Source organism: Petaurus breviceps, unplaced genomic scaffold, assembly GCF_028583685.1.
Source record: "Petaurus breviceps papuanus isolate PSGF00001 unplaced genomic scaffold, PetGlider_PUasm1.0 90692, whole genome shotgun sequence".
Taxonomy (NCBI): domain Eukaryota; kingdom Metazoa; phylum Chordata; class Mammalia; order Diprotodontia; family Petauridae; genus Petaurus; species Petaurus breviceps.
In genome coordinates, this window is record NW_027187313.1 from 828,441 (window position 1) to 853,195 (window position 24,755).

The 24,755-nt window shown below is 43.0% G+C and overlaps 1 protein-coding gene across 1 annotated transcript in view; it reads left to right on the plus strand.

Moving 5' to 3' along the window:
• The window catches only part of LOC138144245 (ADAMTS-like protein 2), a 32,429-nt gene that overhangs the window by 2,023 nt on the left and 5,651 nt on the right, over positions 1-24,755 (plus strand). Inside the window, exons 2-12 of the mRNA XM_069065608.1 lie at positions 7,142-7,217; positions 8,240-8,342; positions 9,545-9,690; positions 12,521-12,644; positions 14,770-14,850; positions 15,389-15,564; positions 16,685-17,108; positions 20,616-21,018; positions 22,071-22,177; positions 22,501-22,627; positions 24,061-24,274. Coding sequence (XP_068921709.1) covers positions 7,142-7,217; positions 8,240-8,342; positions 9,545-9,690; positions 12,521-12,644; positions 14,770-14,850; positions 15,389-15,564; positions 16,685-17,108; positions 20,616-21,018; positions 22,071-22,177; positions 22,501-22,627; positions 24,061-24,274 — 1,981 coding nt within the window. The remainder of the gene's footprint in view (positions 1-7,141; positions 7,218-8,239; positions 8,343-9,544; positions 9,691-12,520; positions 12,645-14,769; positions 14,851-15,388; positions 15,565-16,684; positions 17,109-20,615; positions 21,019-22,070; positions 22,178-22,500; positions 22,628-24,060; positions 24,275-24,755) is intronic.

Sequence of the window (24,755 nt, forward strand, 5' to 3'; positions counted from 1 at the left end):
GGGCTTTAAATGAACCCATCAGTTAGAATATGGTCAGTTCTTTATTATCCTCAGATTATCTGCAAGCTTCCCTCCACTATCCATCTGGTCACAGAACTATCTTCTCTTTGCTCACATGGCTTTGGGCCAATTTTACTTTTACCAGCTGCATTACAGGTAGGACACAATCCACCCTGCTTTAAATTCTCCACACCATTCAATATTGCATATTTTCTGGAGTTGACTGTATGTATTGTGTAACCAAGGAATACAGTATAGAAGTTGGAGAATTTATGCACAGAGGAGCTAAGTAACTATTGAAATGGCACAGCCTGGTTTACACCAAGGCTTTCCAGTCCTGTCCACCTCGAACCTCCAATCCCAATCATTAAAATCCTTCAGGAGGAGGGAAATTCCTTTTGACCGTTCTCTTTTCTTTGTGGATCAGTTACTCCTGTCCTCCCATGGTTAATCACTTAGAAAGGAAAAATACTTGATTCAATTCAGCCTGATAATAAATTAAATTGAACAAACATTTATTTAAAAAATTTTTTTTCAGTTAACAAAAATTAATTTTCTTTTCCTCCCACCTCCCTCCTATTGGGGAAAAAAAAAGGAAAAACAAAACTGGTAACATATATGCACAGTCATCCACAAATATTCACACATAATCCATGTGAAAGCCCTATGCTGGACGTTAGGGCTACAAAGAAAAAAGTGAATGAAATAGCCCTCATTCCTAAGCCTCTCCACCCCTAGGTGGTGTGTGAAGCAAACTTCTATTACCCAGCACCCATTTTACTATGAGGTGTGTGTGTGTGTGTGTGTGTGTGTGTGTGTGTAGACCAGTTGTAGTCTTTTATAGGAATGATAGAGTTTAGTCCTCAGTAAAAAAAAAAAAATCCCCTTTTTCATAAGGGTCTTGAAGCCTCCTCTCCCAAATCTTTTCCCTCTTTATAAGTCAATTATCAGTAATTAGATTTAGATACTGATTAATTGCTGTCTTAAATTTAGAAGCAGAGTATTACATTCAGCCCCTGATTTTCTGGTTTCCCGAACTCAGCATGAAGCTGTGGGGTTTTTGGGAAATGTTGGTGAGATCAATGGCCATTTGCTGCCCTTTTATGCTCAAGGTTTCAGCCTTTGAAGTTGAATAGACTGAGAAATTGACTAGAACAATGCCCTGGTTCCTTCTGGAGAGATGCAGCCAGTGTCTCAAGATCACTGGTGGTTTGATATAGGCTATGGATGGATGAGAACTAGGGTCCTTGATTCTCAGGGTTGCTATAGAGCTGTCAGTTCCTGCTCCCGAGGACCTAGAAAGCCTAGAAAGTAGAGACTCAAGAAAGTTTTATAGATGAGCAGTCCTGGATCAGTTAATGATTTTTCCCCCTCTAGTCTCTCCGTCCCCCAATTTATCTTTCAGAAACTTGGCAAAATAATCTTTTTCAAAAGCATGTGTCTGAACAGCCTGGCTTCAGTGCTTCTCCACTGATAGAGTGAAAACTCCTAACACTTTAGATCCTTTCTCTTCTGGCCCCAATCTACCTTTCCAGCTTTATTTCACTCAATTTCCCGTTATTCAGTCCACATTCCAGTCTAACCAGACCTGGAGTGGGGAAACCTGCAGCCTCGAGGCCACATGTGACTCTCTGGGTCCTCAGGTGTGTCCCTTTGTGACTGAATCCAAACTTCACAGAACAAACCCCCTCAATAAAAGGATTTGTTCTGTAAAATCTGAACTCAGTCAAAAGGTTGCACTTGAGGACCTAGAAAGCCACATGTGGCCTCGAGGCCACAGGTTCCCTGAACTAGACTATTAGTTGAATCTCAGTCTCGAAAGGAACACAGACTTTAACTAGGTCTATCCAAACCTGACTAGTAATCCTTTCTATGTCATATGTAACAAATAGTCATCCAGTTTCCATTTGAAAATGTCCAGTGCAGGATGGTGTTGGGAGACCCTTTAGCTCCCAGATAGCCCATAGTACTTTTATTTGGACAGTACTAATTTTTAGGAAGATTTTCCTTACGTTGAAACTAAATTTTCCTCTTTGTAACTTCCAACAAGTTTTGCCCTCTGAGACCAGGGATTAGACCAAGTCTAATCCATCTACTGTATAATAGCCCTTCAAAAATATAAATGTATATGTCATACCCCTTCAAAATCTTCTCTTCTTCAGATTAAATATCCTCAGTTACTTCCAATAATCCTCATAGACAGTTCAGCAGGCATTTATCAAGTGCCTGTTGTTTGCAAGGACTGGACTAGATTCTGGGTATAAAAAGGCAAAAAAAAAAAAAAAAGACTAGACCCTGCCCCCAAGAAGAATTTTTTTTTGCTTTTTGGAAGGCAATTGAGGTTAAGTGACTTGCCCAAGGTCACATGGCTGGTTTTTGTATTAAATGTCTGAGGCTGGATCCGAACCCAGGTCCTCCTGACTCCAGGGCCAGTGCTCTGTTCACTGCACCACCTAGCCGCCTCCCTTCCCCCCAAGAAGATTTTATTTTATTTTGAGTCCCCTTATCATCCTGTTTGTACATTTTTACCCATGTACAAGTTTATCACAGTCTTTCCTGAAATGTGGTACCAGACCTGAGCACAATATTCCAGATGTAGTATGATCCCAGTAGTATGGGACTATACCATCCCTAACTCTGACACTATATATTTCATAATGGGCCCAAAGATAACACTCATTTTTTGGTTATTATTTTGTACTATTCATTCACTGGAGTTTTAGTCTCCTAAAGTCCATAGATCTTTATTTATAAGAATTCTTATCAAGCTACACTACCCCCATTCTGTAAGTGTACAGTATATTTCTTGAACATAGTATAGTATTTTATATTTACCTCTATTAAATTTTAGCTTATTATATTGGATCCATTGTTCTTGCCTCTCAAGATCTTTTGGGATTCTGACATGTTGTTCAGAATATTAGTTCTCCCCCTCGGCATTGTTGTTACCTACAAATCTGAAAGCCTTTATCCAAAGCACAGGTAAAAATGGTTCCAAGATTAGACCCTAGGGTAAAGGACGTGTTTCTGAACTAGTTAAATCTCCCTCCCAATTGACATTGATCTATTAGAAATCACAGGTCATTCAACCTACCCAGAATCTACCTAATATTATTAGATTCTAGATTATATAGATTCTAGACAATACTACTGTCTAGCCTACCTCTCTCCAACTTGTTAATGAAGAAAGAATGAGATTCTGTCAAATTCTTTGTTGATTTTCCCTTGAATTACCGGTTGAGTGCCCTGTCAGAAAAAGAAGTGGGTTTCTTCCAGCATGACCTGTTTCTGATGAAGTCATGCTGGCTTCTTAGTGATCATAGCTTCCTTTTCTAGATGCTAACTAGGCATCCTTTTAATAAAATTATGTTGTAAAAATTTTTTAGGAACCAAAGTCAAGTTTACTGGCAAATTGTTTGAACACTTTGCCTTTGTCCCTTTCTGTAAACTAAGCTGAATAAATTGTGGTATATGAATATAAATGAGATAGTTTTTGTAAAGTGCTTAGCACAATGCCCGGCACATAGTAGGTGCTTAATAAATACTTATCCCTTCCCCCTTTATTAATCCCTTCCCTTCCACTTATGGAAATAATGATGAAAGAGTTTGTCTCAAAGAAGCCTAGGAAGACTTTTATGAACTGATATAGAATGAAGTGAGCAGAACCAATAACTATAACAATTTACAAACACTTTGAAAGACTCAAGAATTCTGATCAGATCAATGGCCAACAAAGATTCTAGAGGGTCAGTGATGAAGATTGTTACCGGTTTCCTAACAGAGAGGTAAAAGACTCAATATGCAGAATGAGACATATAGTTTTGGACATGGCCAATGTGGGAATTCATTTTAGTTGATTATATATATTTGTTATAAGGGTTTTGTTTGTTTTATTTTCTGTAGGAAGAGAGACAGGAGAGAAAATAAATGGTTTTAATTAAAAAAGTAATTTATAAAAGAAGAAAAATCAAGATAGCATTTGCTGATTACCAGGCCTGTAACTTCTCTATTCTCCATGATTTTCCAAGTTAGCAGATCAAGTCAGTAAGCATTTATGGAGGGCTTCCTTTGCTCTGGGCCCTGGGTTAAGCACTAGGGATACAAACAAGCAAAAAGAAAGATAGCCCCCCGTTCTGGAGGATATCAGAGATAGGACTTGAGCCCAGGAATTCATGCTTGGAAAGTCACTCTTTATCCATTATGCCACAATGCCTCTCACATTCCGTTCATAATTCATTCCTTTGATCTCATTCTCTGCGATTTTCTAAGTATTAATTTTATCTCTAGAATATCAATGTTGATTATACCTTAAACTTCTTTTCTGTCCTATTATTACTACTAGCATTTCTATACCTACATCAAGTAGGAAAAGGGGTTATTCATGTATTTACTGAATAAATACGTGGGTAATAAATAATGGGTACTTTGAAAATGTTTGTTGAATTTTATTGAATTGAACACATATTGACAAGGGCAGGCATTGGGACATCTAGAGGAACATTTGGAAGCATCTACGAGGGAAGCAGGCTGTGCCCAGGATGCTCTGGGGTCTGGGTGGCTAAAGTCACCAACTGGATAATAATTGCCCAGAAGGACAGGGTAATATCCTCTCTGGTTCCTCCAAAGTGAGCCCCAGGCTTGGTAAACCCTCCCCTCTTTTATCTTCTTGGTAGCTCAGTCTCCAAGGGACTCGATTCCTCCCTGAGGGAGATCTCTTCCCAGCTGGAGCTCTCTAGCTAACTGTCTTTTGTTTTGGTCAGGATAGCAGTGAGGCATCGGAAGGGACCATTACCTGGGAAGAAGACGTCCTGAAATGGTGGGGGGAATGGAGCTCCTGGTCAACTTGTTCCCGTACCTGTGGAGGAGGGGTAATGTCTCGAGAGAGACACTGTCTTCAGCAGAGGTAAGTCTTTGTAGTTGAGTGGAGGGAAGGGGGAAGTTTAGGACCAAGGGAACCCCAGGAAAGGAAAAGGGGGATGGGCTACCTTCTAAAAAGGGGACCCTGGTCTACAGGGGACCACCTCAGAAGAAGAATAATGATAAAGACTTCTTTACTAGCTTTTCTTCTAGGAAGTTGCTTAAAATGAACCGATCCCAAGCTCCAACCTGATTGGTTGTTTTGTTTTATGATGTCAAAGTTATAGGTTCTGTCAGTCCTGCTTTTGAGTCCCTATTTTGAGGTCCCCCTGACCTGAAATCTCATTTTGTGTAATTACCATTTTTATACCACTTTACTGCAAAGTGCCTCCTTTGATCTCCTGACAACTTCCTTGCGTGGCTCTTGATCACAGGAGCGCACCCTCCCATCTGTCTTCTCCTCTTTCAGTGAGGCTTAACTCACCTCCCGAATCCTTGCTTAAGCCTTCTTTGACCAGCCCAGCCTGAATCCCCCTCCTCTGAACTCCAGCTTCTTGTTCACGGTGTCTAACCTGAAACTTTGGTGTTAAGTAGCCTTCCAGGGAAGCCTCTTTCCAGCTCTATTCACGAGTTAATAGCCAATAAAACATTTAAATACTCCACGGGAGCCGGCAACTAAAAGAACCCCCTGGTGAATCTTTTTGTAATAATTGCTTCTACATTCTCCCTCCATAGCATCTCTCAGAGTGGCAATATTACAGCTTCTCATACACAGCACTCCATTGCCTGTCTCTATGACTTTGTATTGGCTGTGCCCAAGCCTGGAACACATTCGTTCCCTCTTTACTTCTGTCTCTTAGAAATACTGCTTCCCTCCAAGAGCTCCCTTCTGCAGCTGGCTTTTCTTTTTTTTTTTTTTTTTGGCTTTTTGGAGGGGGGAAGGTAGGGCAATTGGGGTTAAGTGACTTGCCCAAGGTCACACAGCTAGTTTGTGTGTGGTGCGTCTGAGCCTGGATTTGAACTCAGGTCTTCCTGACTCCAGGACTGGTGCTCTATTTACTACGCCACCTAGCCGCCCTTAGCTGGCTTTTCTTTATGTCCCCAGCTACTAGTGCCTTCTCTCCAAAAACACTTGGTATCTATTTTGTACACATACCTAAATATGTATGTGTTGTTTATCTTGATTAAATGTAAACTTCTTGAGGACAGGACCTAATTGACTTTTATCTTAATATCCCTAGTGCCTTATACATAGTTGGTTCTTAATAAAGAGTTCTCTTAACTTCGTTTTTTTCTTTTACTTTTTGGAGGGTAATTGGGGTTAAGTGACTTGTCACATGGCTAGTTTTTGTGTTAAGTGTCTGAGGCCAAATTTGAACCCAGGTCCTCCTGACTCCAGGGCCTGTGCTCCATTCACTGCACCACTTAGCCGCCCCTGAGGTCTCTTAACTTCTGTATGCCTCAGTTTCCTCAACTGTAATAATAATAATAGTACTCACCTTTCAAGGTTGTGGTGAGGACCAAATGAGATAATATTTGTAAAGCTCTTGCTGACCAATCTCAAATCCATTCCCTTCTCTCTACTCTATCGCCAGTATACTCATTCAAACCCTCATCACTTCTCTAGACTACTGCAGTAACCTCCTTTAGATTGATCTTCCTGCTCCAACACTCTTCTCTGATATGTCCTCCATGTAACCGTTGAATTGAGATTATTAAAGCACAGATCTGACTGTCATTCTTGCACTCAAGAAGTATCAGTGGCTCCCTATTTCCTTTAGACTAAAATATAAACTCATCAACTTGTCAGTTAAAACTCTTCACAGTCTGACTCCAGCCTACCTTTCTAGTCTTATTTCTTATTATTCTCCTTCAGATGAGGAAACTGAGTCAAGCAAGGTTAAGAGATTTGCCCAGGGTTACACTGCTATTAAGTGTCTGAAGCTGGATTTGAACGTAGGTCCTCCTGATTCCATGCCCTGCACTCTATCCACTGTGCCACCTCTTGTCTATAGTTGGTACTTAATAAATGCCTATTGAATGGAAAATTTATAAACAAAATGGACATCTACATCACACACACACACACACACAACACATACATACACACCTTGACCTTTAGTTGAAGCTGATTGATGACTAGCCACAGAGGACAGGGAGAGACACTGGTTGCTTCTGCCTTGCAGAGGGGTCCTTACTTGTTCTCTTGGCACCATCTACCCACATGAATAAGTGGTATCCTCCCCTTTCTCCTTCTTCTGCCTGATTCTCTTATGTCTTTCAGGCTTCTCACATCTCAGGGGACCAGCAATGCCACGTGCACAGGCCAGTCCAAGGACTACCACCTTTGCCACCAACAGGTAAGAACTGATGTCAGTATTTAGCATTTCTGCAACCTGCCCTGAGTCCTTACTGAGACTAGCATCTGAGGAGGAGCGAAGCTGTCAAGAAGTTAAAAGTACCTGAGAGTGAGGTGGCACAGGGCCTGGAGTCAGAAAGACCTGAGTCTAAATGTTGCCTTGGACACTTACTAGCTGTGTGACCTTGGGCAAGTCTTTTAACCTTCCAAGATTGTGGTAAGGGTCAATGGAGAGAATATTCGTAAATCATTTAGCACAGTGTGTAACGTATACAGTAGGCACTTACTACATGCTTGTTTCCTTTCCTTCCATGGAAGGACAAGAGACTTGTGCGTTGTTAATTGGGTTAGGGATGGTGTCTGATATTATCAATCAGATCACACTCTCCTTCCTACTCTTCCCCACATGAGTTATGGATTTCACAGTATCATAGATTTATAGTTAGAAGAGACCTCAGAGGCCATTGAGTCCAACTTCCTCATTCTACAGATGAAGAAACTGAGTCTAAGAGGTTAAGTGACTTGCCTAAGGTCACAGAGCTAGCTACTATCAGAAGTAGAATTTGAACTCAGGTCTTCCTGATGCCAAGTCTAGTGCTTAACCTATGATATCATGCTGCCTTTCCCCCATCATTCTTTGGAAATGAGAAGATAACTTTTCCTTTTTATCTCCTTTACTCCCTGGGAAAAAAATACCTCATTGAGGTGTGAGGGTGCTCCTTTCTTTGTGCTCAGAAGGGCAGAATGTGTCCTGTAGCTAGCTGCCCTCTCTCTTTGGAGGTTTAGGTGATGTAATGCATAGAATACTGGGCCTGGAGTCATGAAGACCTGTGTTCAAATCCTGCCTCAAATACTTTTTAGCTGGGTGACCCTGGATAAGTCACAGTCTTCATCAGCCCCAGTTTCCCTCTCAGTAAAATGAGGTTAACAATACTCACCACTTCACAGGTATGTTGTGAGTCTCAAGTGAGACAAGATGCTATCGTTATTAGCTATCATCATCATTTTCATTGTGTTTTGTAGCCTTGCCCAGCAAACTCAGACAGCTTTAAGCAGCAGCAGTGTGCCATTTTTAATGGCAAAGCCTTTGGAAAACGCCACTACCACTGGATCCCTCTCTACCCAGGTAACCCCACAACTTCAGGCATCTCTTATCTAAAAACTGTTGACTTCTGGATCACAGGACATAGAAGAAGGCATAGTCAGAGGCCAGCCTTGACACTTTGGTGCACAGGCTCCAGGATTGGTTGGGATGTAGCTGTCTGTCTCAGGGAGAGGCAGAAGACAGAAGGAGTGAGAAAGGAAACAGGAAAGAGAAAGAAAGGAAAGCAAGTTTGTTGTCATTGGAGCAGGCATTCTAGAAAGCACAGCAGAAGGGAGGAGTAGGGCATGGAAGGAGGGGATCGATTTGAAGGGAATGGGAGTAAGGGATTTTGAAGGGAGTAAGGGTTTTAAATGCTGGTCACTGTGGGTTCAGAATCATCGGAATGAGTAGGAGATGATCAGTCAGGAATCTGTTAATCATTGAGGAATGAGTTTAGACAGACTGTCATTATACGTATGGGTGGAGTCCCTTCAGGGTCTTAAGTAATTCAGGTGAGGGGACAGGTGCTTTGAGCTGTACACCAGAGGGCATCTACACTGGGTCCTTCCTTGATTTCTCCCAGCATCTCCAGGGTACCATTGGAACACTCATCCTTTGTTCTTTTTTTGTCTTTTTTTTTTGGAGGGGGGAAGGCAGAGTAATTGGGAGTAAGTGACTTGCCCAAGGTCACACAGCTAGTAAATGTGTCAAGTGTCTGAAGTCACATTTGAACTCAGGTCCTCTTGATTCCAGGGCTGGTGCTCTATTCACTGTGCCACCTAGCTGTTTCCATTTTCTTTTCTCTTTTTTTGTCTTTTTTTTCATCCCTTGTTCTTGCCATGTGACCAGATCATCTTTTCTTTTAGTCGTACAATTTCTCAATGACCTCCTCTATATCTTCTCTTCTCCAGAATTCCTTGAAGACGAGGAGCTGAGACCCAGAGAGGTTCAAACTTACCCAGGGTCACAGAGGTGGTCTATGGCAGAGTCACATCCTCTCAGTCTAAAGCCATTGTTCCACACTGCCTCCCCAGGAGGAACCTTGGGATAGGTGGCTTCAGTCTTCTTCTGGGGCGAAGAATGGAAATGGGGAAGAGGGAGTGCCATCTAGGTGGTGTTAGTTAACAGAGCTGAGATTTGAACCCAGGTCCTCTGACTCTAAATCCATCACAATTTCTGTTGTACTATGCTTCCTCCCCTTATAAGCCTCCCTTTTCTTCCTTCCTACTCTTCCCCAACCCTAGATGATTACATTAGCATCTCTAACAGACCATGTGACCTCCAGTGTACCACCAAGAGTGGGGAGAGGCAGCTGATGGTACAAGCACGAGATGGGACCTCCTGCAAGGACCGGATGTATCAAGGAGTCTGCATCAATGGCCAGTGTGAGGTGGGGCCCTCTAAGAGGACAACACTAAGAGCTGCTTCCTCCCTAGTTGGAAAATTTACAGTGTTTAAGTAATCTGCCCTTGGTGGCCAGTTGCTGGGGCAGCTAGATGGCACAGGATAGAGCACCTTGCCCAGAATTAGGAAGACTCAACTTCCAGAGTTAAAATCTGACCTCAGATACATACTATCTGTGTGACCCTGGGCAAGTCACTTAACCCTATTTGCCTCAGTTTCCTCATCTGTAAAACGAGCTGGAGAAGGAAATGGCAAACTACTCCAGTATCTTTGCTAAGAAGACCCTAAATGGGGTCACTGAGAGTCAGACATGACTGAGCAACAAGTCAGTTGTTACAAAAGTGAACGGTTTAAATCTCTTGTCTGGCACTTCTAAGAGCATCATAGATTCTCGAAATGGAAAAGACCTCTGAGACCATCTGATTCAAACTACTCATTTTCCAGATGAGGAAACTGAGGTCCAGTCAGGGAAGAGTGGCCAAATTCTCTTCCATATCATCTTCATGTCTCTGGAACTTGGGTAGCAGGACATATTAGGACATAACCCTTTAGTCACCACCCTAGGAATGGGAATAGGAAATCCCATAGCCACCCTTGAAGGCTTGACTCTCGATAACCCAGGCAAAAGTGATGTGGAAAAGGGGTCCCATGTAATGATAAAACATATCACCAGGAGGGGAAACCCTTGCCCTTTCTGCTCTCTCGTATAGAGCATTGACCAACCCTGGCATCACTCCAGTGGTAATTTCTATCCATGGGATATGTGCATCAGATCATGTGAGAACCTTGCTTGCTGCCATCCTTTGGGCATCAATCAATCAATCAATGAGCATTTATTTAGCACCTACTATGTGCTAGGCATTATGTGCTAAGTGCAGGGGATACAAAAAAAGAGACAAAAGGCAGTCCTTGCCCTCAAGGAGTTTATAATCTAATGAGGCAGACAACATGCAAACAAGTATGTGCAACCCAAGCTATGTCCAGAATAAAGAAGAAGTAATTAAAAAAGGGAAGGCACTGGAATTGAGAGGAGTTAGAGAAGACTCCCTGTAGGAGGTGGAATTTTATTCAGAACTTGAAGGAAAGAGCTAGAAGGGTCCTGAAAAGTCATTTAGTTCAACTTCGACATGTTACAGATGAGGAAACTGAGGCTCAGAGGGCGGCGATTTGTCCAGGGTTACAAAATCAATCAGTCAACAAGCATTTATTCAGTGCCCGTTGTGGGCCAGCCACTACACCAGGCACTGGGGATACATGTATAATAAATGAAACAATCTCTGCTTCTAAGGAATTTACATTCTAACCTGGAAACCATAGGGCCATATGTAAGTATTTACAGATTAAATAGAAATAGATACAAAGTAATTGTCATATGTAATAAGTATAAGGTGGGTTGAGAAGGAGGGAATTAGGAGTTGAGAGCTCTGATTGGGAAAGTCTTCACGTGCAAGGTGATGCTTGAGTAATGTCTTGAAGGAAGAGAGGGATCTTCCGAGACTTAAGTGAGGAAGAAAGGCATTTGAGGTAGTGAGTATAGCCAGTGGGAAGGCAAAGGGAAGGGAGATGGGAGTGTCATATGTGAGGTGTAGAAAGAAGGTCAGTCTGGCTGTGTCACAGAGTGTGGGAGCGGGAATAATGCACAATGACAATAGGAAGATAAGTTTAGGACAAGGTTGTGAAGGGCTTTAAGAGTAGGAGTAGGAAGCTGCCTGACTTTAGTAATTAGGCCAAATCTGCACTGAAGAAAAATTACTTTGGCAGCGGTGTGGAGGATGGCCTGAAGTAATTAGAGACTCAAGACCAATTCAGAAGTCATTGCAAGAGTCCAAGTGAGATGTGATGAGAACCTGACCTCAGATGGTGATTTTGCTAGTAGTGAGCTGGGATCAGATGCAAGAGATATAGTGGAGGTAGGAATGGTGAGCTTTGGCAGGTGATTGGCTAAATGGGATAAAGGAGAAGAAGAGGTTGAGGATAATGGTGAGGTTATTAACCTGGGAGACAGGAAAGATGGTATTATTGTCTTCAAAAGGACTAAGGAAGGGGCGGCTAGGTGATGCAGTGAATAGAGCACTGGCCCTGGAGTCAGGAGAACCTGAGTTCAAATCTGGCCTCAGACACTTAACACTTACTAGCCATGTGACCTTGGGCAAGTCACTTAACCCTAACTGTCCAGCCTTCCCCCCCTCCAAAAAGCAAAAGAAAAAAAAAAGGAATAAGGAAGTTTGAAAGAGCCCTACATTTTTGGGAGAAGACAATGAGTTTTGTTTTGGATGTGTTGAGTTTGAAATGTTTCTGGGATATGCAGTTTGAAATGTCTAATAGTTGATCAGTGATGTGGGATTAATGGTCAGGAGAAAGACCGAGGCTGGATAGATACAAATGAGAGTAATTGGTACAGAGATGACAATTAAACCCATGGGAGTAGATGAAGTGACAAAAAGAAAGTAGAGAAAGAGAGGAGTATAGAAAGTACCTACTTAGAGTGTGTGATTTGGATAGGAAACCATCAAAGGACACTTAGGAGAAATCAGACAGGTAGTAAGTGTCAGAGGTGAGATTTGAACCCAAATCTTCCTGGCTCCATGTTCATCATTCTCTCCACTATGACGTAAGCTGCCTCCTCTGGAGTGAGCAACACTGGAGGAAAACAGTCATTTTGGAAACTCCACTACAAGGGAGAAGAAGCCTTAAAGAAATATAATCTTAGAGAAAAGATACTGTGAAAAAAGAACCTTTCCTAAGAACGCCAAGAGGAATCCTAAGTGGGGGTTAGACAAATCCTGGGAATCATTCTGTCTTTCTTCTTTTTGCAGCCAGTTGGGTGTGATGGTGGCCTCCACTCCTTCCGGACAATGGACAGGTGTCGCGTTTGTGGAGGCGATGGCAGCACATGTTACCGAGTTTCAGGGAGCTTCCGAAAGGGGATCTCACAGTTAGGTACACCCTGCTGATGATATGCCAGGGTTCCTCAAAGGGCTGTGGGGAGGAGCTGTCTCGGCTCGGGGAGGGCAGAACCCATATGTCTTGTCTTCAGGCCCTGGCACTGGTCAGACTATGAAAATCTATAGGTCTTCATTTGTGGTTCTCTTCCCCTTCTCCTCCTGCTCTTAGGTCTTAGTCTAGGTGACCAATTTCCTTATATGTAATTCTGAACTGCCTGGGTCACTGAAGAGGGCAGTGTGGTACAGATGAAAGAATAAACCCTTTGGAGACAGGAGAACTGGTTTGTAGTTCTGTCTCTTCCATTAACTAGCTGTGTGACCTTTGGAAAGTCTCTTGGGACTCAGATTCCTCAATTGTAAGATAACAGGGCTGGACTAGGTAACCTCTCTGACCCTCTCCAGGTCTGACATTCCCCAGGCAGCTAAGTGGTCTAGGGGATAGAGTTCTGGACTTGGAGTTAGATAAGGCAATTTCAGATCCAGCCTTATAGAATTCTTAGCTTTGTCACCCGCTGTAAATCCCTGAACTTCTGTCTGCCACATCTGTAAAGTGGATATAATAAACCTCTTAAAGTTGTTGTGATGATCACATTAGATAATATTTGTAAAGCACTTGGTAAACTTTAAAGTGCTACCTACTAATAACCACTACTATCACTGCTATAACATACTAGTGCTATCATTACTATGACTAAGACTACTACCACCAGCACCAACTGCTATCACTACTAGTATTACTACTACTACTACCACCAACACTGCTATTACTACTATCATTATTCCAACTACTAGTACTAGTTTCACTACTACTACTACTTCTGTTACTGCTACTTAAACTTTGCAAGATATCTTGGGGTTTGGGGGGCTAGATTTTTTTTCTTCCCTACTTATTTATTCTATCATTTCTTTCTTGGAAAACTGGGACGATTAACTCTTTTGTCCCATGCAGTTTCATTTATGATTTCTTGAAATAGAGTTCTAAAAAACCAGGTTTTGAGAAAGCCCATTGGGATTCGAATGGGGCTTCTTGACTGTGCCTTAAATCCAAATCACTCTAGTTCTCACTGATTGGTCAATAATATGTCCCAGTCCAAGCCTCCTTTGATCATTGTTTGGGTCTTTATAGCTCAGAGCGAGTATAAATAGTGATTGTTTCTGTTCTGGCCAAAAACTCTGAAGGACTTCCCCTCTTTGACTGATTCCCTGACCCCCCACTCCCCAGTAAACAAACTACGACATCTTCTGCTTCATTTTTTACCTAGCCTTAAATCACTGAATAGGTGTTGCCTCAGACAATCTGAGACCTGGGAAAGACCTTAGCTTAAAAAGGCCAAGGTCTCCCATTGCACCTGGAGCCATTTCTAGTTGTCCTGACCTATGTCTTGCCCCTGGACTCTGATGACGCTGGAGGAGAGAGTGAGGCTGGTGACTTTGCACAGCCCTGCCTCACTTAGATTCAATTCATTTGCAAGTCAAGACATCACCCTGCTGATGTCCTTGTTCTTCTTCAAGAATGAACAATGACTACTACTACTGAGTTCCCTGCTCCTTGGGGCTGTTGGGCTCTCTTGGCAGCTCTACTCTGTAGAACTGCCTGATTCCTTTTCTCTGATTGCCTGAGACCACCAAGGGTCTGAGGCTTAGCCTGGGGCTCGGCACACAGAGGCACTTAATAAATGTTGATTGCTTGATGTTTGTGGGTGCAGTGGTTCACGTCACCTTTGCTGTGGTCCTGTGCCCGTTGGCTTGAGAGGCTTTTATAGGGTTAGAGCTTTAGAGCTGAACAGGCCCTCCGAGGTCAGCTAGTCCAAGCCCTTTACTTTAGGGCCTCCATCTGAATCCCACACAGGTTTAATGATTGCCCGAAGTCACATGGGTAGTCAGTGGCAGAGGAAGTTCCTTTGACTAAGTTCAGGGCTCTCCCCACTGATGCACCCAATGCCTTTTGAGACTTCCACTTTCCTCTGCACCTGATGCCCTTGTGTTCTGATCCTTTTAACTGGCCTTTCTTTGACCTCTTGGCTCTTCCCCTCTTGATACTTCCTCCACTTCATACTCAGCACTCTTAAACTGAGTGTGGGACCCTTCTTTCCCAACAGAGTAATTTCTCATCTTTCCAGGTTACGTATTTGTTGCCAACATCCCGGTTGGTGCCACCGATATCCTTATCATCGAGCGCAGGAAGACGGAAAACATCCTTGGTAAAGGATCCAGGGCCATGGGCATGGGCCTGCCCTTCCTTAGGATACCAGTTCCATGCCCCCATGGTGCAACACCTTCTATCCACTGCTATCCCCTCTCTGATTGCATGATAGCCTTCACCTTAATTCAAATCCCTGGGCCTTCACTACTCATTTGTAAAATAAGAGGGTTGGACAAGCTGGACCTTGAAGTCTTTTTCCAACTCAAAGCCTCTGATCTTGTGACCCCGGTTAGCCCCTCCTCCGCTTATGGCTTATGTGCAGGTTCCCCAGCACAAAGAATCAGGTGCTGATCCTGGTGAGCTTGGTGTGGGAACTGAGCAGAGTTGGAGAAGGAGCCAAAGTCTGGAACCACTGGTTTCCTTTGACAGACTCCAAAGCGAATCTCTCTTGTCATTGCAGCCTGTCTCTGGGCACTTGGTCAGGGATCCCTGAGCACCCACTTACACCCCCATTAGGAGAGCCTACGCCCTTGATGGCTGCCCACCTCTTTGGTTGCTTTCTTACTCCATTCTCTTGTATCGCCCTTTCTTTGTAGCACTGGCAGATGAAGCTGGCCACTTCTTCTTCAATGGGAATGCTGCTGTGGACCCTCCTCAGAACTTCCGAGTGGCTGGAACTGTGTTTAAGTACCGGCGCCCATCTAGCCTACAGTCAGAAGGCCTGGAATACATCATAGCCCAGGGCCCCACCAACCAGTCCTTGAATGCCATGGTGTGTAAGGGAGACACTGACAGGGGTAGAGAAAGGAGAAATGCGCAGTGAGGGCTGGGCCACCTGCAGTAGACTCTATAACCTGAAAAAAGCTGGGGGGAGGGGTTATTAAGATGAAGGGGTTGGAGCTCTCTGCCTAGTGCTTAGAGTACTGGGTCTGGAGCCAGGAAGACCTAATTTCAAATCTGGCCTTAGACACTTACTAGCTGTGTGACTTTGGGCAAGTCACTAAACTTCCATCTGTCTCAGTTTCCTCAACTACAAAGTGGAAATAATAATAGCACTTACCTTGAAGGGTTATGAGGTTAACATCTGTAAAGAACTTAGCATAGTGCTTGGTACAGAGGAGGTATTTCATAAATTCTTATCTCTCTCCCTCTCCCTCTATAAAATGATGGGTTTGGAATTGATGATCACTCTGGTCCTTTCTGATCTGAAATCCATGCTCCTGTGATCTATGATTTTCCTCATAATAGTTCTTTTTTTCCTGTGTTGCGGGTCACGAACCACTTTCCTTGCAGCCATCCTGTGATAGTATTACCATTACTCCCATTTAACAAGGGAGGAATCTGAGATTGAGAATGTAAGTGCCTTACCCAGAGTCACACAGCTCAAGAGGATATGGAACTGAGGATCTCAGATTCAAGTCTTGTGACTCGAAGACCTGAGAAACATGTATGTATTCCCTTTATGACTTCATAGATGATTTCATGAGTTGGAGTGGTTTAAAAACCAAAACAAAACCAACCCAACATTTCCTGGTGTCTGACCTCCTGGCAATGAGCCTTTTCAATTTAGATTGTGGTCTGGCCCTGGAGTCAGGGAGATCTACATACCCTGTGACCCTGGATAAGTCACTAGCTTCTCAGTGCCCCCAGGAAACTCTCTGGGACTATTAATTGCAGATGAATTGCTAAGCTGCGTCAGTGGAGAAAGCCTCCATTCCAAGGATTCCCTACATTGATGAAATCACAGGCCCATATATAAATATGAAATATAAATATTTTCATGTCTCAAGTGAGAAGGATGAGATGATTGTAAACTGGGGGAAAGGGATCATGGTTTCTCTCAGGCCATGGCTGGCTTTACTAAAAACTTGCTTTCTGACTTTTACTTTCAGTATTATAATTTCAATGGAAAGGTACCCCACATATCTTATGACTTTACAGTGCCAAGGGTTCAGGTACTAGTCACTCCAGCTCCAGAGCCTCCCCTCTCTCTCCACCGCCCAGATTCCTATGGCCACCAGAATCAGGATTTTGATGCACCTGAGTCTGGACCAACTGCTGACTTCAATACCACTTGGACCTCTGCCCTATCCCAAGGAGAGGTGGACGGCCATATCTCACCAGGAGAAGACACCAGTAAGGTCAGCTTGGGCCACAGAAACTTTGTCCAAAGGAATGCTGCTGCTGCTCAGGCTGGAGGCTGGGGCCAGTTCATGGGAGAGGAGGAAGAGAAGCTTCATTTCCAAGTAGAACAAGTATATCCTGCCACCAGGGGAGGAGAAGCAGAGATGGTGACTGTTGGTGAAGCCAACTTGGGTATATGAATTTCTTTGACCTCTGGAAGGGTGGGAAGCAACAATAAGGGTTCTTATGGAGAGTAAATAGGATTTGGTATTGTATTTAGTGTTAATAGCTATATTTAGGTTTCTGCTTTTTAGTTCATTTGGTTATGGAGCTAGTAAAGAGCCAGTATTGTATAATGGAAAGAATATTGGATAGATGACCTGAGTTTCTTCCAGTAATAACACTCTCCATGGGATATGGATAAATAAAAGCACAAATGAGGGTGATCTGTATGGGGAGAACTAAAGCAGGGAGGTAAGAATGAACACTGATTGTGTGTAGAAGAGTCAAGAGGTCTATCTTATTAGAGCAGAGAGGATATATTGAAGAATTAGTAGTGAGTCACAAATGATCAAGGCTCAAGGGTAAAGAAATATGACCTAATTTGCTTTGTAAAAATTTTTAAAAACATTTTTTGGAGGGGGGAAGGTAAGGCAATCGGGGTTAAGTGGCTTGCCCAAGGTCATACAGCTAGTAAGTGTGTCAGGTGTCTAAGGCCAGATGTTTTTAAGTTCAATGTTTTATATAAAAAATTGAACATCAGTTCAACCAACTGAATTTGCTTAGTAATTATTTACATTTAAATTCATTTCAGTGTATTTGGCTTTATAATAATTTTCATCCATTCCTTTTCTGTCGTTTGCATTCAGTTTTCCTCTTTTTGGTCATAGTATGTACTTTATTCTTCTTTTTATGTTTTCCCTTTTTCCCCCTAATTTCAAAAGGAGACTTATAGATTTCTTTGTATTCTTCATACTTATTGGTCTTAAGTCCATTATATCAATGCATCACAATTCATTTAACTATCGCTCAGTCAACAAACATTTATTAAATGCCTACTATGTGCCAAGCACTGTCCTAGTCAGTATAGAGAGACAAAGATAAAAATGAAAAAATCCCTGTTCTCAAAGAGCTTCTATTTTATTGGGGAGACAACAGGTACACATTTAAGCATATGCAAAATATATGCAAAGTGAGTAGGTAATTTTAAAGGGAGCCTTAGGAGCTCAAGGGTGGGCGATGCTGGGGGCATGTGTGTCAGAAAAAGGCCTAATGAAGGTGATGCTAACAGGCAGAGAAGAGGAGGGAGGGCACTCTAGGTATGTGTGGACAGCTGTGCCAAGGCACAGACACGATGTTGTATGTGAGGCCAGTTTGCTGAACCATGAGTTTTATGAAGGGGAGTAATGGACAGCAAGCCTGGAAAGGTAACCTAGACCCAGCTGTGAAGGGCTTTAAATGCCAATCAGAGGAGTTGCTATTTGGAGAGGAGAGGAGAGGAGGGGAGGGGAGGGGAGGGGAGAGGAAGAGAGACAGAGAGACAGAGAGAGAGAGATAGAGACAGAGAGATAGAGAGAGAGAATATAGAGAGACTAATTAGGAAGCTACTTCAGAGATCCAGGTAATTAGTGCTGAGGAACTAAATTAGGGTGGTGGCCATCTGAATGGAATAATAATCATGATGATGATGACTAACATTTATATTGTACTTACTACACACCATATACTGTGCTTTATAATTATATATAATATTTGGGTACCACATATTATTTTTGGGCACCACATATATATATAATATTTGGGTACTGCCCTTAATAATTATTATCTTTTTTACAATTATTATCACTTTACACTTATTATCTCTTTTGATCCCCACAATAACCCTGGGAGGTAAGTTCTATTTTTGTCCCATTTTACAGATGAGGAAACTGAGGCAAATAGAGGTTAAGTGACTTTCCCAGGGTCACACAGCTAGTAAATATCTGAGGCTGACTCTAGGTCTATTGTTCTATCTTCTGTGCCACTGATATTGTGGAGGTAGAATTAATAAACCTTGGTGACTGAGTGGACCAAATGAGATTTAAGTTACTTGTTTTTTTGAAGTTATATAATGCTGTCATCAAAATCTTTGAACTGGTAGCAATTTTTTTTTAATAATGCCTTTCAGGGTATATATCCAGGGAATTAGTGAGTCAAAGTGTATGATTATTTTTGTGATTTATGCTTTTTACTAGCAATGAATCAACATGCCTATTACACTCAATTTAAAATTATTTTTTATTATTATGAATATGACAAGCATCATCGAATAAAATTATATTCTTATAAAAGAAGAGGAAAAGAAGACAGTATTTGAAACAATCTCAGTTATGTACTTTTTAAAAAGTATATTAAATTCAGCATATCAGTTCCAACACTGCATGATTGTGTTTATGTTCTCTTCTGAACTTTCCTTTGCATTCTTCTCTATATTTTTTTTTTGGAGGGGGGAAGGCAGGGCAATTGGGGTTAAGTATTTGCCCAAGGTCACACAGCTGGTAAGTGTTAAGTGTCTGAGGCTGAATTTGAACTCAGGTGCTCCTGACTCCATTCACAGGGCCGGTGCTCTATTCACTGCACCACCCAGCTGCCTCGTGTTTGTTCTTTTGAAAACTGCCTGTTCATATCCTTAAAAAAACCCAAACCAAAGCTATTCATAGGAAAAGGAAATCCTTTGTGAATCAAACTCTTCAAATCTATAAAAAGCATCATCCTTGATCCTAAATCTTATACATAGAGAGAAATTCAAAGAATACATGGAGGATTTGTGATTTTTGTCAGCTTGGAGAACTCTTTGCATGGTACCTTAGAAATATCCCTGAATTTGGAATCTAGATGATCTGTGTCAAATCCTGGCTGTGCCACTTACTACTTGTGTTATCTTGGGAAAATCATTTGACATCTCTGGGACTCAGCTCTTCATCTATAAAACAAAGGACTTGGGAGGCGGCTAGGTGGAGCAGTGAATAGAGCACCAGCCCTCGAGTCAGGAGGACCTGAGTTCAAATCCGACCTCAGATGCTTAACACTTACTAACTGTGTGACCTTGGGCAAGTCACTTAACCCCAATTGCCCTGCCTTTCTCCCTCCACAAAAAGCAAAATGAAACACTTACTAACTGTGTGACCTTGGGCAAGTCACTTAACCCCAATTGCCCTGCCTTCCTCCCTCCAAAAAAAGCAAACTGAAACAAAAAACAAGACAAAACAAAGGGCTTGGACTTGATGGTCTCTTCCAGCTCTAAAATCCATCTATGACCTAGGAGGTAGGACCAAGGGACCTGAGGTTAGCGGTTAAGGGACTTACCCAGAGTCAAACAATTAGTCTGTGTCAGAGTTGGGATTTGACTCTGAGTCTGGTTCCAAGCCTGAAATGCAATCTACTATGCCACACTGACTTGATCAAACTACGGGCCATTAGCATATCTAATGGAATCCCCAAATACCAGTGATAGCAAGGGTGGATATGACCTAAAATCCATCAAATAAGCCTTCTTTGCCCATCCAAGATGTGGAGGATACTTTCTTCCTCTTAATGCCCCTTGTCATTGGATTGCATTGGGGTATGATACGATATGTCTCTCCTGGGCGCTGGAGATCTGGGTGCCCCTAGATTGGGAAGTGGTGAGTCCTTGTGATCTGTCTTGCTTTTGCCTTCCAGCCTTCCAACGGAGCCAAGTTTCCACCAGCACTGCCATTCCACACCCTGTGATTGGTCCAGGGCTACTGGAGAGGAGGCGGGCTGGGATGACCCAATTGCACGTCTTTCAGAAACTGTGTCACCGGGACTCCCAACGATCTGCCTTCTGCCGAAAGCTACAACAGCTTACCACTCCTGGGCGCTGGAGAAGCCCAACTTCAGAGCCACTGATCCAGTCAACCACAGGCTGGCAAGAAGGACTATCCAAAACATTCGCCTCTGAGGCCTTTCTGGAGGAGGAGGTGGTTTTTGTGAGCCCCACCATGGCAGCTGCTGAGCGGAGCCCTGCGTCTGATTCAGACTTCCAGCTGGGCTTAGGCCTCGAGCTTCAGGCAGAGACCCTGCAATCCCCTGGCATGGAGAGGTGAGAGGGACTGTTGGAATCTACTACGTGCAGAAACGACAGGGGCTAAGCCCTTCGTTGGGTAGGGGTAATACAAAGTTCCCTCCTTATTGGGGAATCTGGCTTCCTTTGCCACCTAAAATAGCTAGTTTTTATGTATGGTATAGTATAGTATGGTATGGTGTGGTTACGGTATGGTACGATACAATATGATAAGATATTATATAATAATGTAATGTAATATATAATATAGAACATAATATAATATGAAAAAGCATGATAGTATAATATAGTATAGTTTATGTTATGCTATAACATGATATAGTATAATATGACATGGTATATTATATTATACTAATATAATATCATATGATATATAACAGCACTTTTAAAGTTTGCAGAATTTTTCATATATTTTATCTCATTTGAGACTCCCAACAACCCTGGGAAGCGGGGGCTATTCATAATTATTTCTAAATAAGGAAAGTGAGGCTGAGAAAGCTGAAGTCACTTGCCCAGGGTCACACAGCTCATGAAGTGTGGGAGTCAGGACTCAGACTTGGGTCTTCCTAACTCTAAATCCAACCCTATCCATTGTGCCACCCACCTATCACTTAATAAAGAGTGACAAATTGAGAGAATGTTTGTAATGATAAGGAATCATTGTACCAGAATCCTATTAGGGAAACCCTTTCTGCATTTCTGGCTTGGGGTCCTTGAATTGAAATTGAGCTCATTGGTGAGAGGGGAATAATGAGGCCCGGCTAGGCTCCACTTTTCCTTTGTCAAGGTAGACAGACTCTAGGGCCTCATGAAAGCAAACATTCCTTTTCTGGAGTAAGAAAGAGGGAAAGAAATAAAGAAAAGAGAAAAGCTAATAATCCATGTGGAGATAATAGCTTTTGTTGGGTCAGGAAGGGAGACAAGTAATCCAGGTGGCCGACATGAGGCCTAAGAGGGGGGTTGCCAGGACACAGGGATTTCTGAAGAAGTTATGTTTGATTCCATTCCTAGCCTTACAGTGGCTTTAAGCCACTCCTCTCTCGGTGCCTCACGCTGGCCTTTCTCCTCAGCAATGATTTTAACGTGAGTCCTCTCGACCATCATGACGTCAGCCGGGCTGATCTGTACCGCTGGAAGGTCTCTGCCCAGGCCCCCTGCAGCTCCACCTGTACCTCAGGTAGGTCCAAATGAACAGCCTCACACTGAGCTTTGAGGGGGAAGAGAGGAAGAGCTCACCGGGCTGAGGGTGGACGAGAGGCCTTTCCTAGTGTGTGAAGGGAGAAGTCTTCTTGGCTCCTCACTCACTGGTTTTTCTCCTCTAAGTGTGCCTAACACTTCAGCCTATGAGCTGATAGTATTGGGGGCCTCTTTCCCAGCTGATCTGGACTACAGGAGGCCTAACTCTGGCTATGACTCTGTGTGGAAAGAATCTGGAACGTTGTTTTGCTGTGGGGTCTCTCAGGGGCTTTCTGGCTGAGGGCCATCCTGATTGTCCAGCAGGTATCAGTGTCTCCTATGCCATGTGTGTGCGTTATGATGGAGTGGAAGTAGAAGAGGCCTACTGTGACGCCATGACCCGTCCAGAGCCTGCCCATGAGCTCTGCATGGGGAGGGATTGCCAACCCAGGTGAGCCACCAGGGAGACAGATAGCCTGCTAAATGTCCCCTTCCACCCCACCGTATTGGGGCCTGTATCCCAGATGAGCTCCTCTCCAACCCTTCCCACCCTGCTCTCCCCTACCCATGAGTGATTTTGAGTCCGAGTCTCTTCCCTCTGAGTTGAATTTATTTAAAAATGTTGATTTGAGAATGTTGTTTGTGCTTGCCTCAAGGTCCCCAAATGCTCATTATCTCTTATTGTCACCCCAGGGTCCCAGACCCCAGCTTTCATACCTCATGGTATTAGCTTTGACCTCAAATTTCATGTCTCATAGGTTTTTGCTTTTAACAGATAGAAAACTGCAATCATGCATCCAAAGTTCTTTGAGAGAAGGGTTTGTGTCTCACCTTTTATTTATTCCACAAGCACACACAGAGCACCTATCATGTACCCAAATCTGTAGAAGGCACTGCTGTATATTTTATTATTTTCTGCCTCAGTTACCTAATAGAGTACTCTGCATATAGTGAAGTTTATCCAACTCTTTCTGGTTGGATAATTATAATTATTTACATATAAAATATATATAATATAATATTACATATAACATGTGTGTATATATAATTATAATTACTGTTTATATATTATATATAGTATAATTACTACATATACTATATTAAGTATAGTATAATTACTAATTACTTAGCACTTGCTAAGCTTTAGGAAAAGATCAGTATTCAGTGCTTCCTCTGAACTTATCAGATCATCAACCGTTAAGTGACTGACTAAAGAGGTCAGAGGGAGAAATGTGCCAGGACAGAGTTAGGCCAAGAAGCTAAGACAGCTTCTTCAGTGGAGTCTGGGGACTGGGGACGTGCCCAATCTGTATCCTGTAAGACATGGCTGTTCCATGGCCAGTTTGGTAACCTTTAAGAGTTCTTGGTAGGATCAGAGTATTGTTGTCATTTCAGTCAGGTCTGACTCTTTGTGACCTCATTTGGGGTTTTCTTGGCAAAGATACTTCAGTGTTTTGCCATTTCTTTCTCCAGCTCATTTTATAGAGGAGGAAACTGAGGCAAACTTGCTCAGAGTCACACAGCTAATAAGTGTCTGAGGCCAGATTTGAACTCGGGTCTTCCTGCCTCCAGGCCTGGTGTTCTATTCACTATGGCACCCCCTACAAGGAGCTTTAAAGGCCATCCAGTTCAACCCTTCTCATTTTACAGATGAATAATACGCTTAGGCTCAGAAGAGTTGTGACGTCCAAATTTACACAGATAATGAAATGGCAATGAGCCCAGACCCTCTGACTCTAACCCCAAACTCTTTCTACTGGCCCATTTCTACTATTCTTTTAAATGTCTCTCTGGGCCTGAGGCATCGATGGCCCATGTCTTTCCTGAGAACCATGGCTCAGCCCCCTCTGTGTCTGTGGATTGTCTGTTTTTCTCTGCATGGAGGTGGGAGACCAGTCGATGGAGCGAGTGCTCGAGGACTTGTGGGGAGGGCCACCAGGCCCGCATGGTCCGATGCTGGAGGATGCTGGCCCCTGGCTTTGACAGCTCTGTCTACGATGAGTTATGTGTGGCAGCTGGGCTGGCACGGCCCCTGGAAAAGAAGGTGTGCAGGAACAAGGCCTGTGGCCCTCAGTGGGAGCTCTCTGAATGGTCCGAGGTATGGACGTGTCCTCAGTTTGACATCCTTGGAATGAGTGGTCTGGGGGGTTGGGGGGTGATGGTGCTGTTGACTAGGCCTTTCACAGATTTCTGAATGTCCTGGTGACCCTGAATCCACTTTATCTTGACTATGACCACTGAAAGAATTCACCTGGGAGACGCAGAGGGTGTTTTCATATGATGAATTAATTCTCTTTAGAAAGAGGGGCACCCTCTGTCTCTATTCTTGTATTTGTGTGGTAAGCAGGAAAGATTCAGACAAATGCAAAACTGGCAAAGGAATAAGAGACAGGTCTGCCTCCTTCACTGTAGTAAGATGACTTCACTCAGTAAAAGAAAATGAGATGTCCATCAAACTTTAGGATTTGCTCACATCCTTGGTGTGCTTGGTTTATGTGCGGGCTGTCGTGATGCTGGATCTCTGGTTAGAATTAAACTGATTTACTGTAACCATACTATGTCAGCCTGCCTCTTCTCCT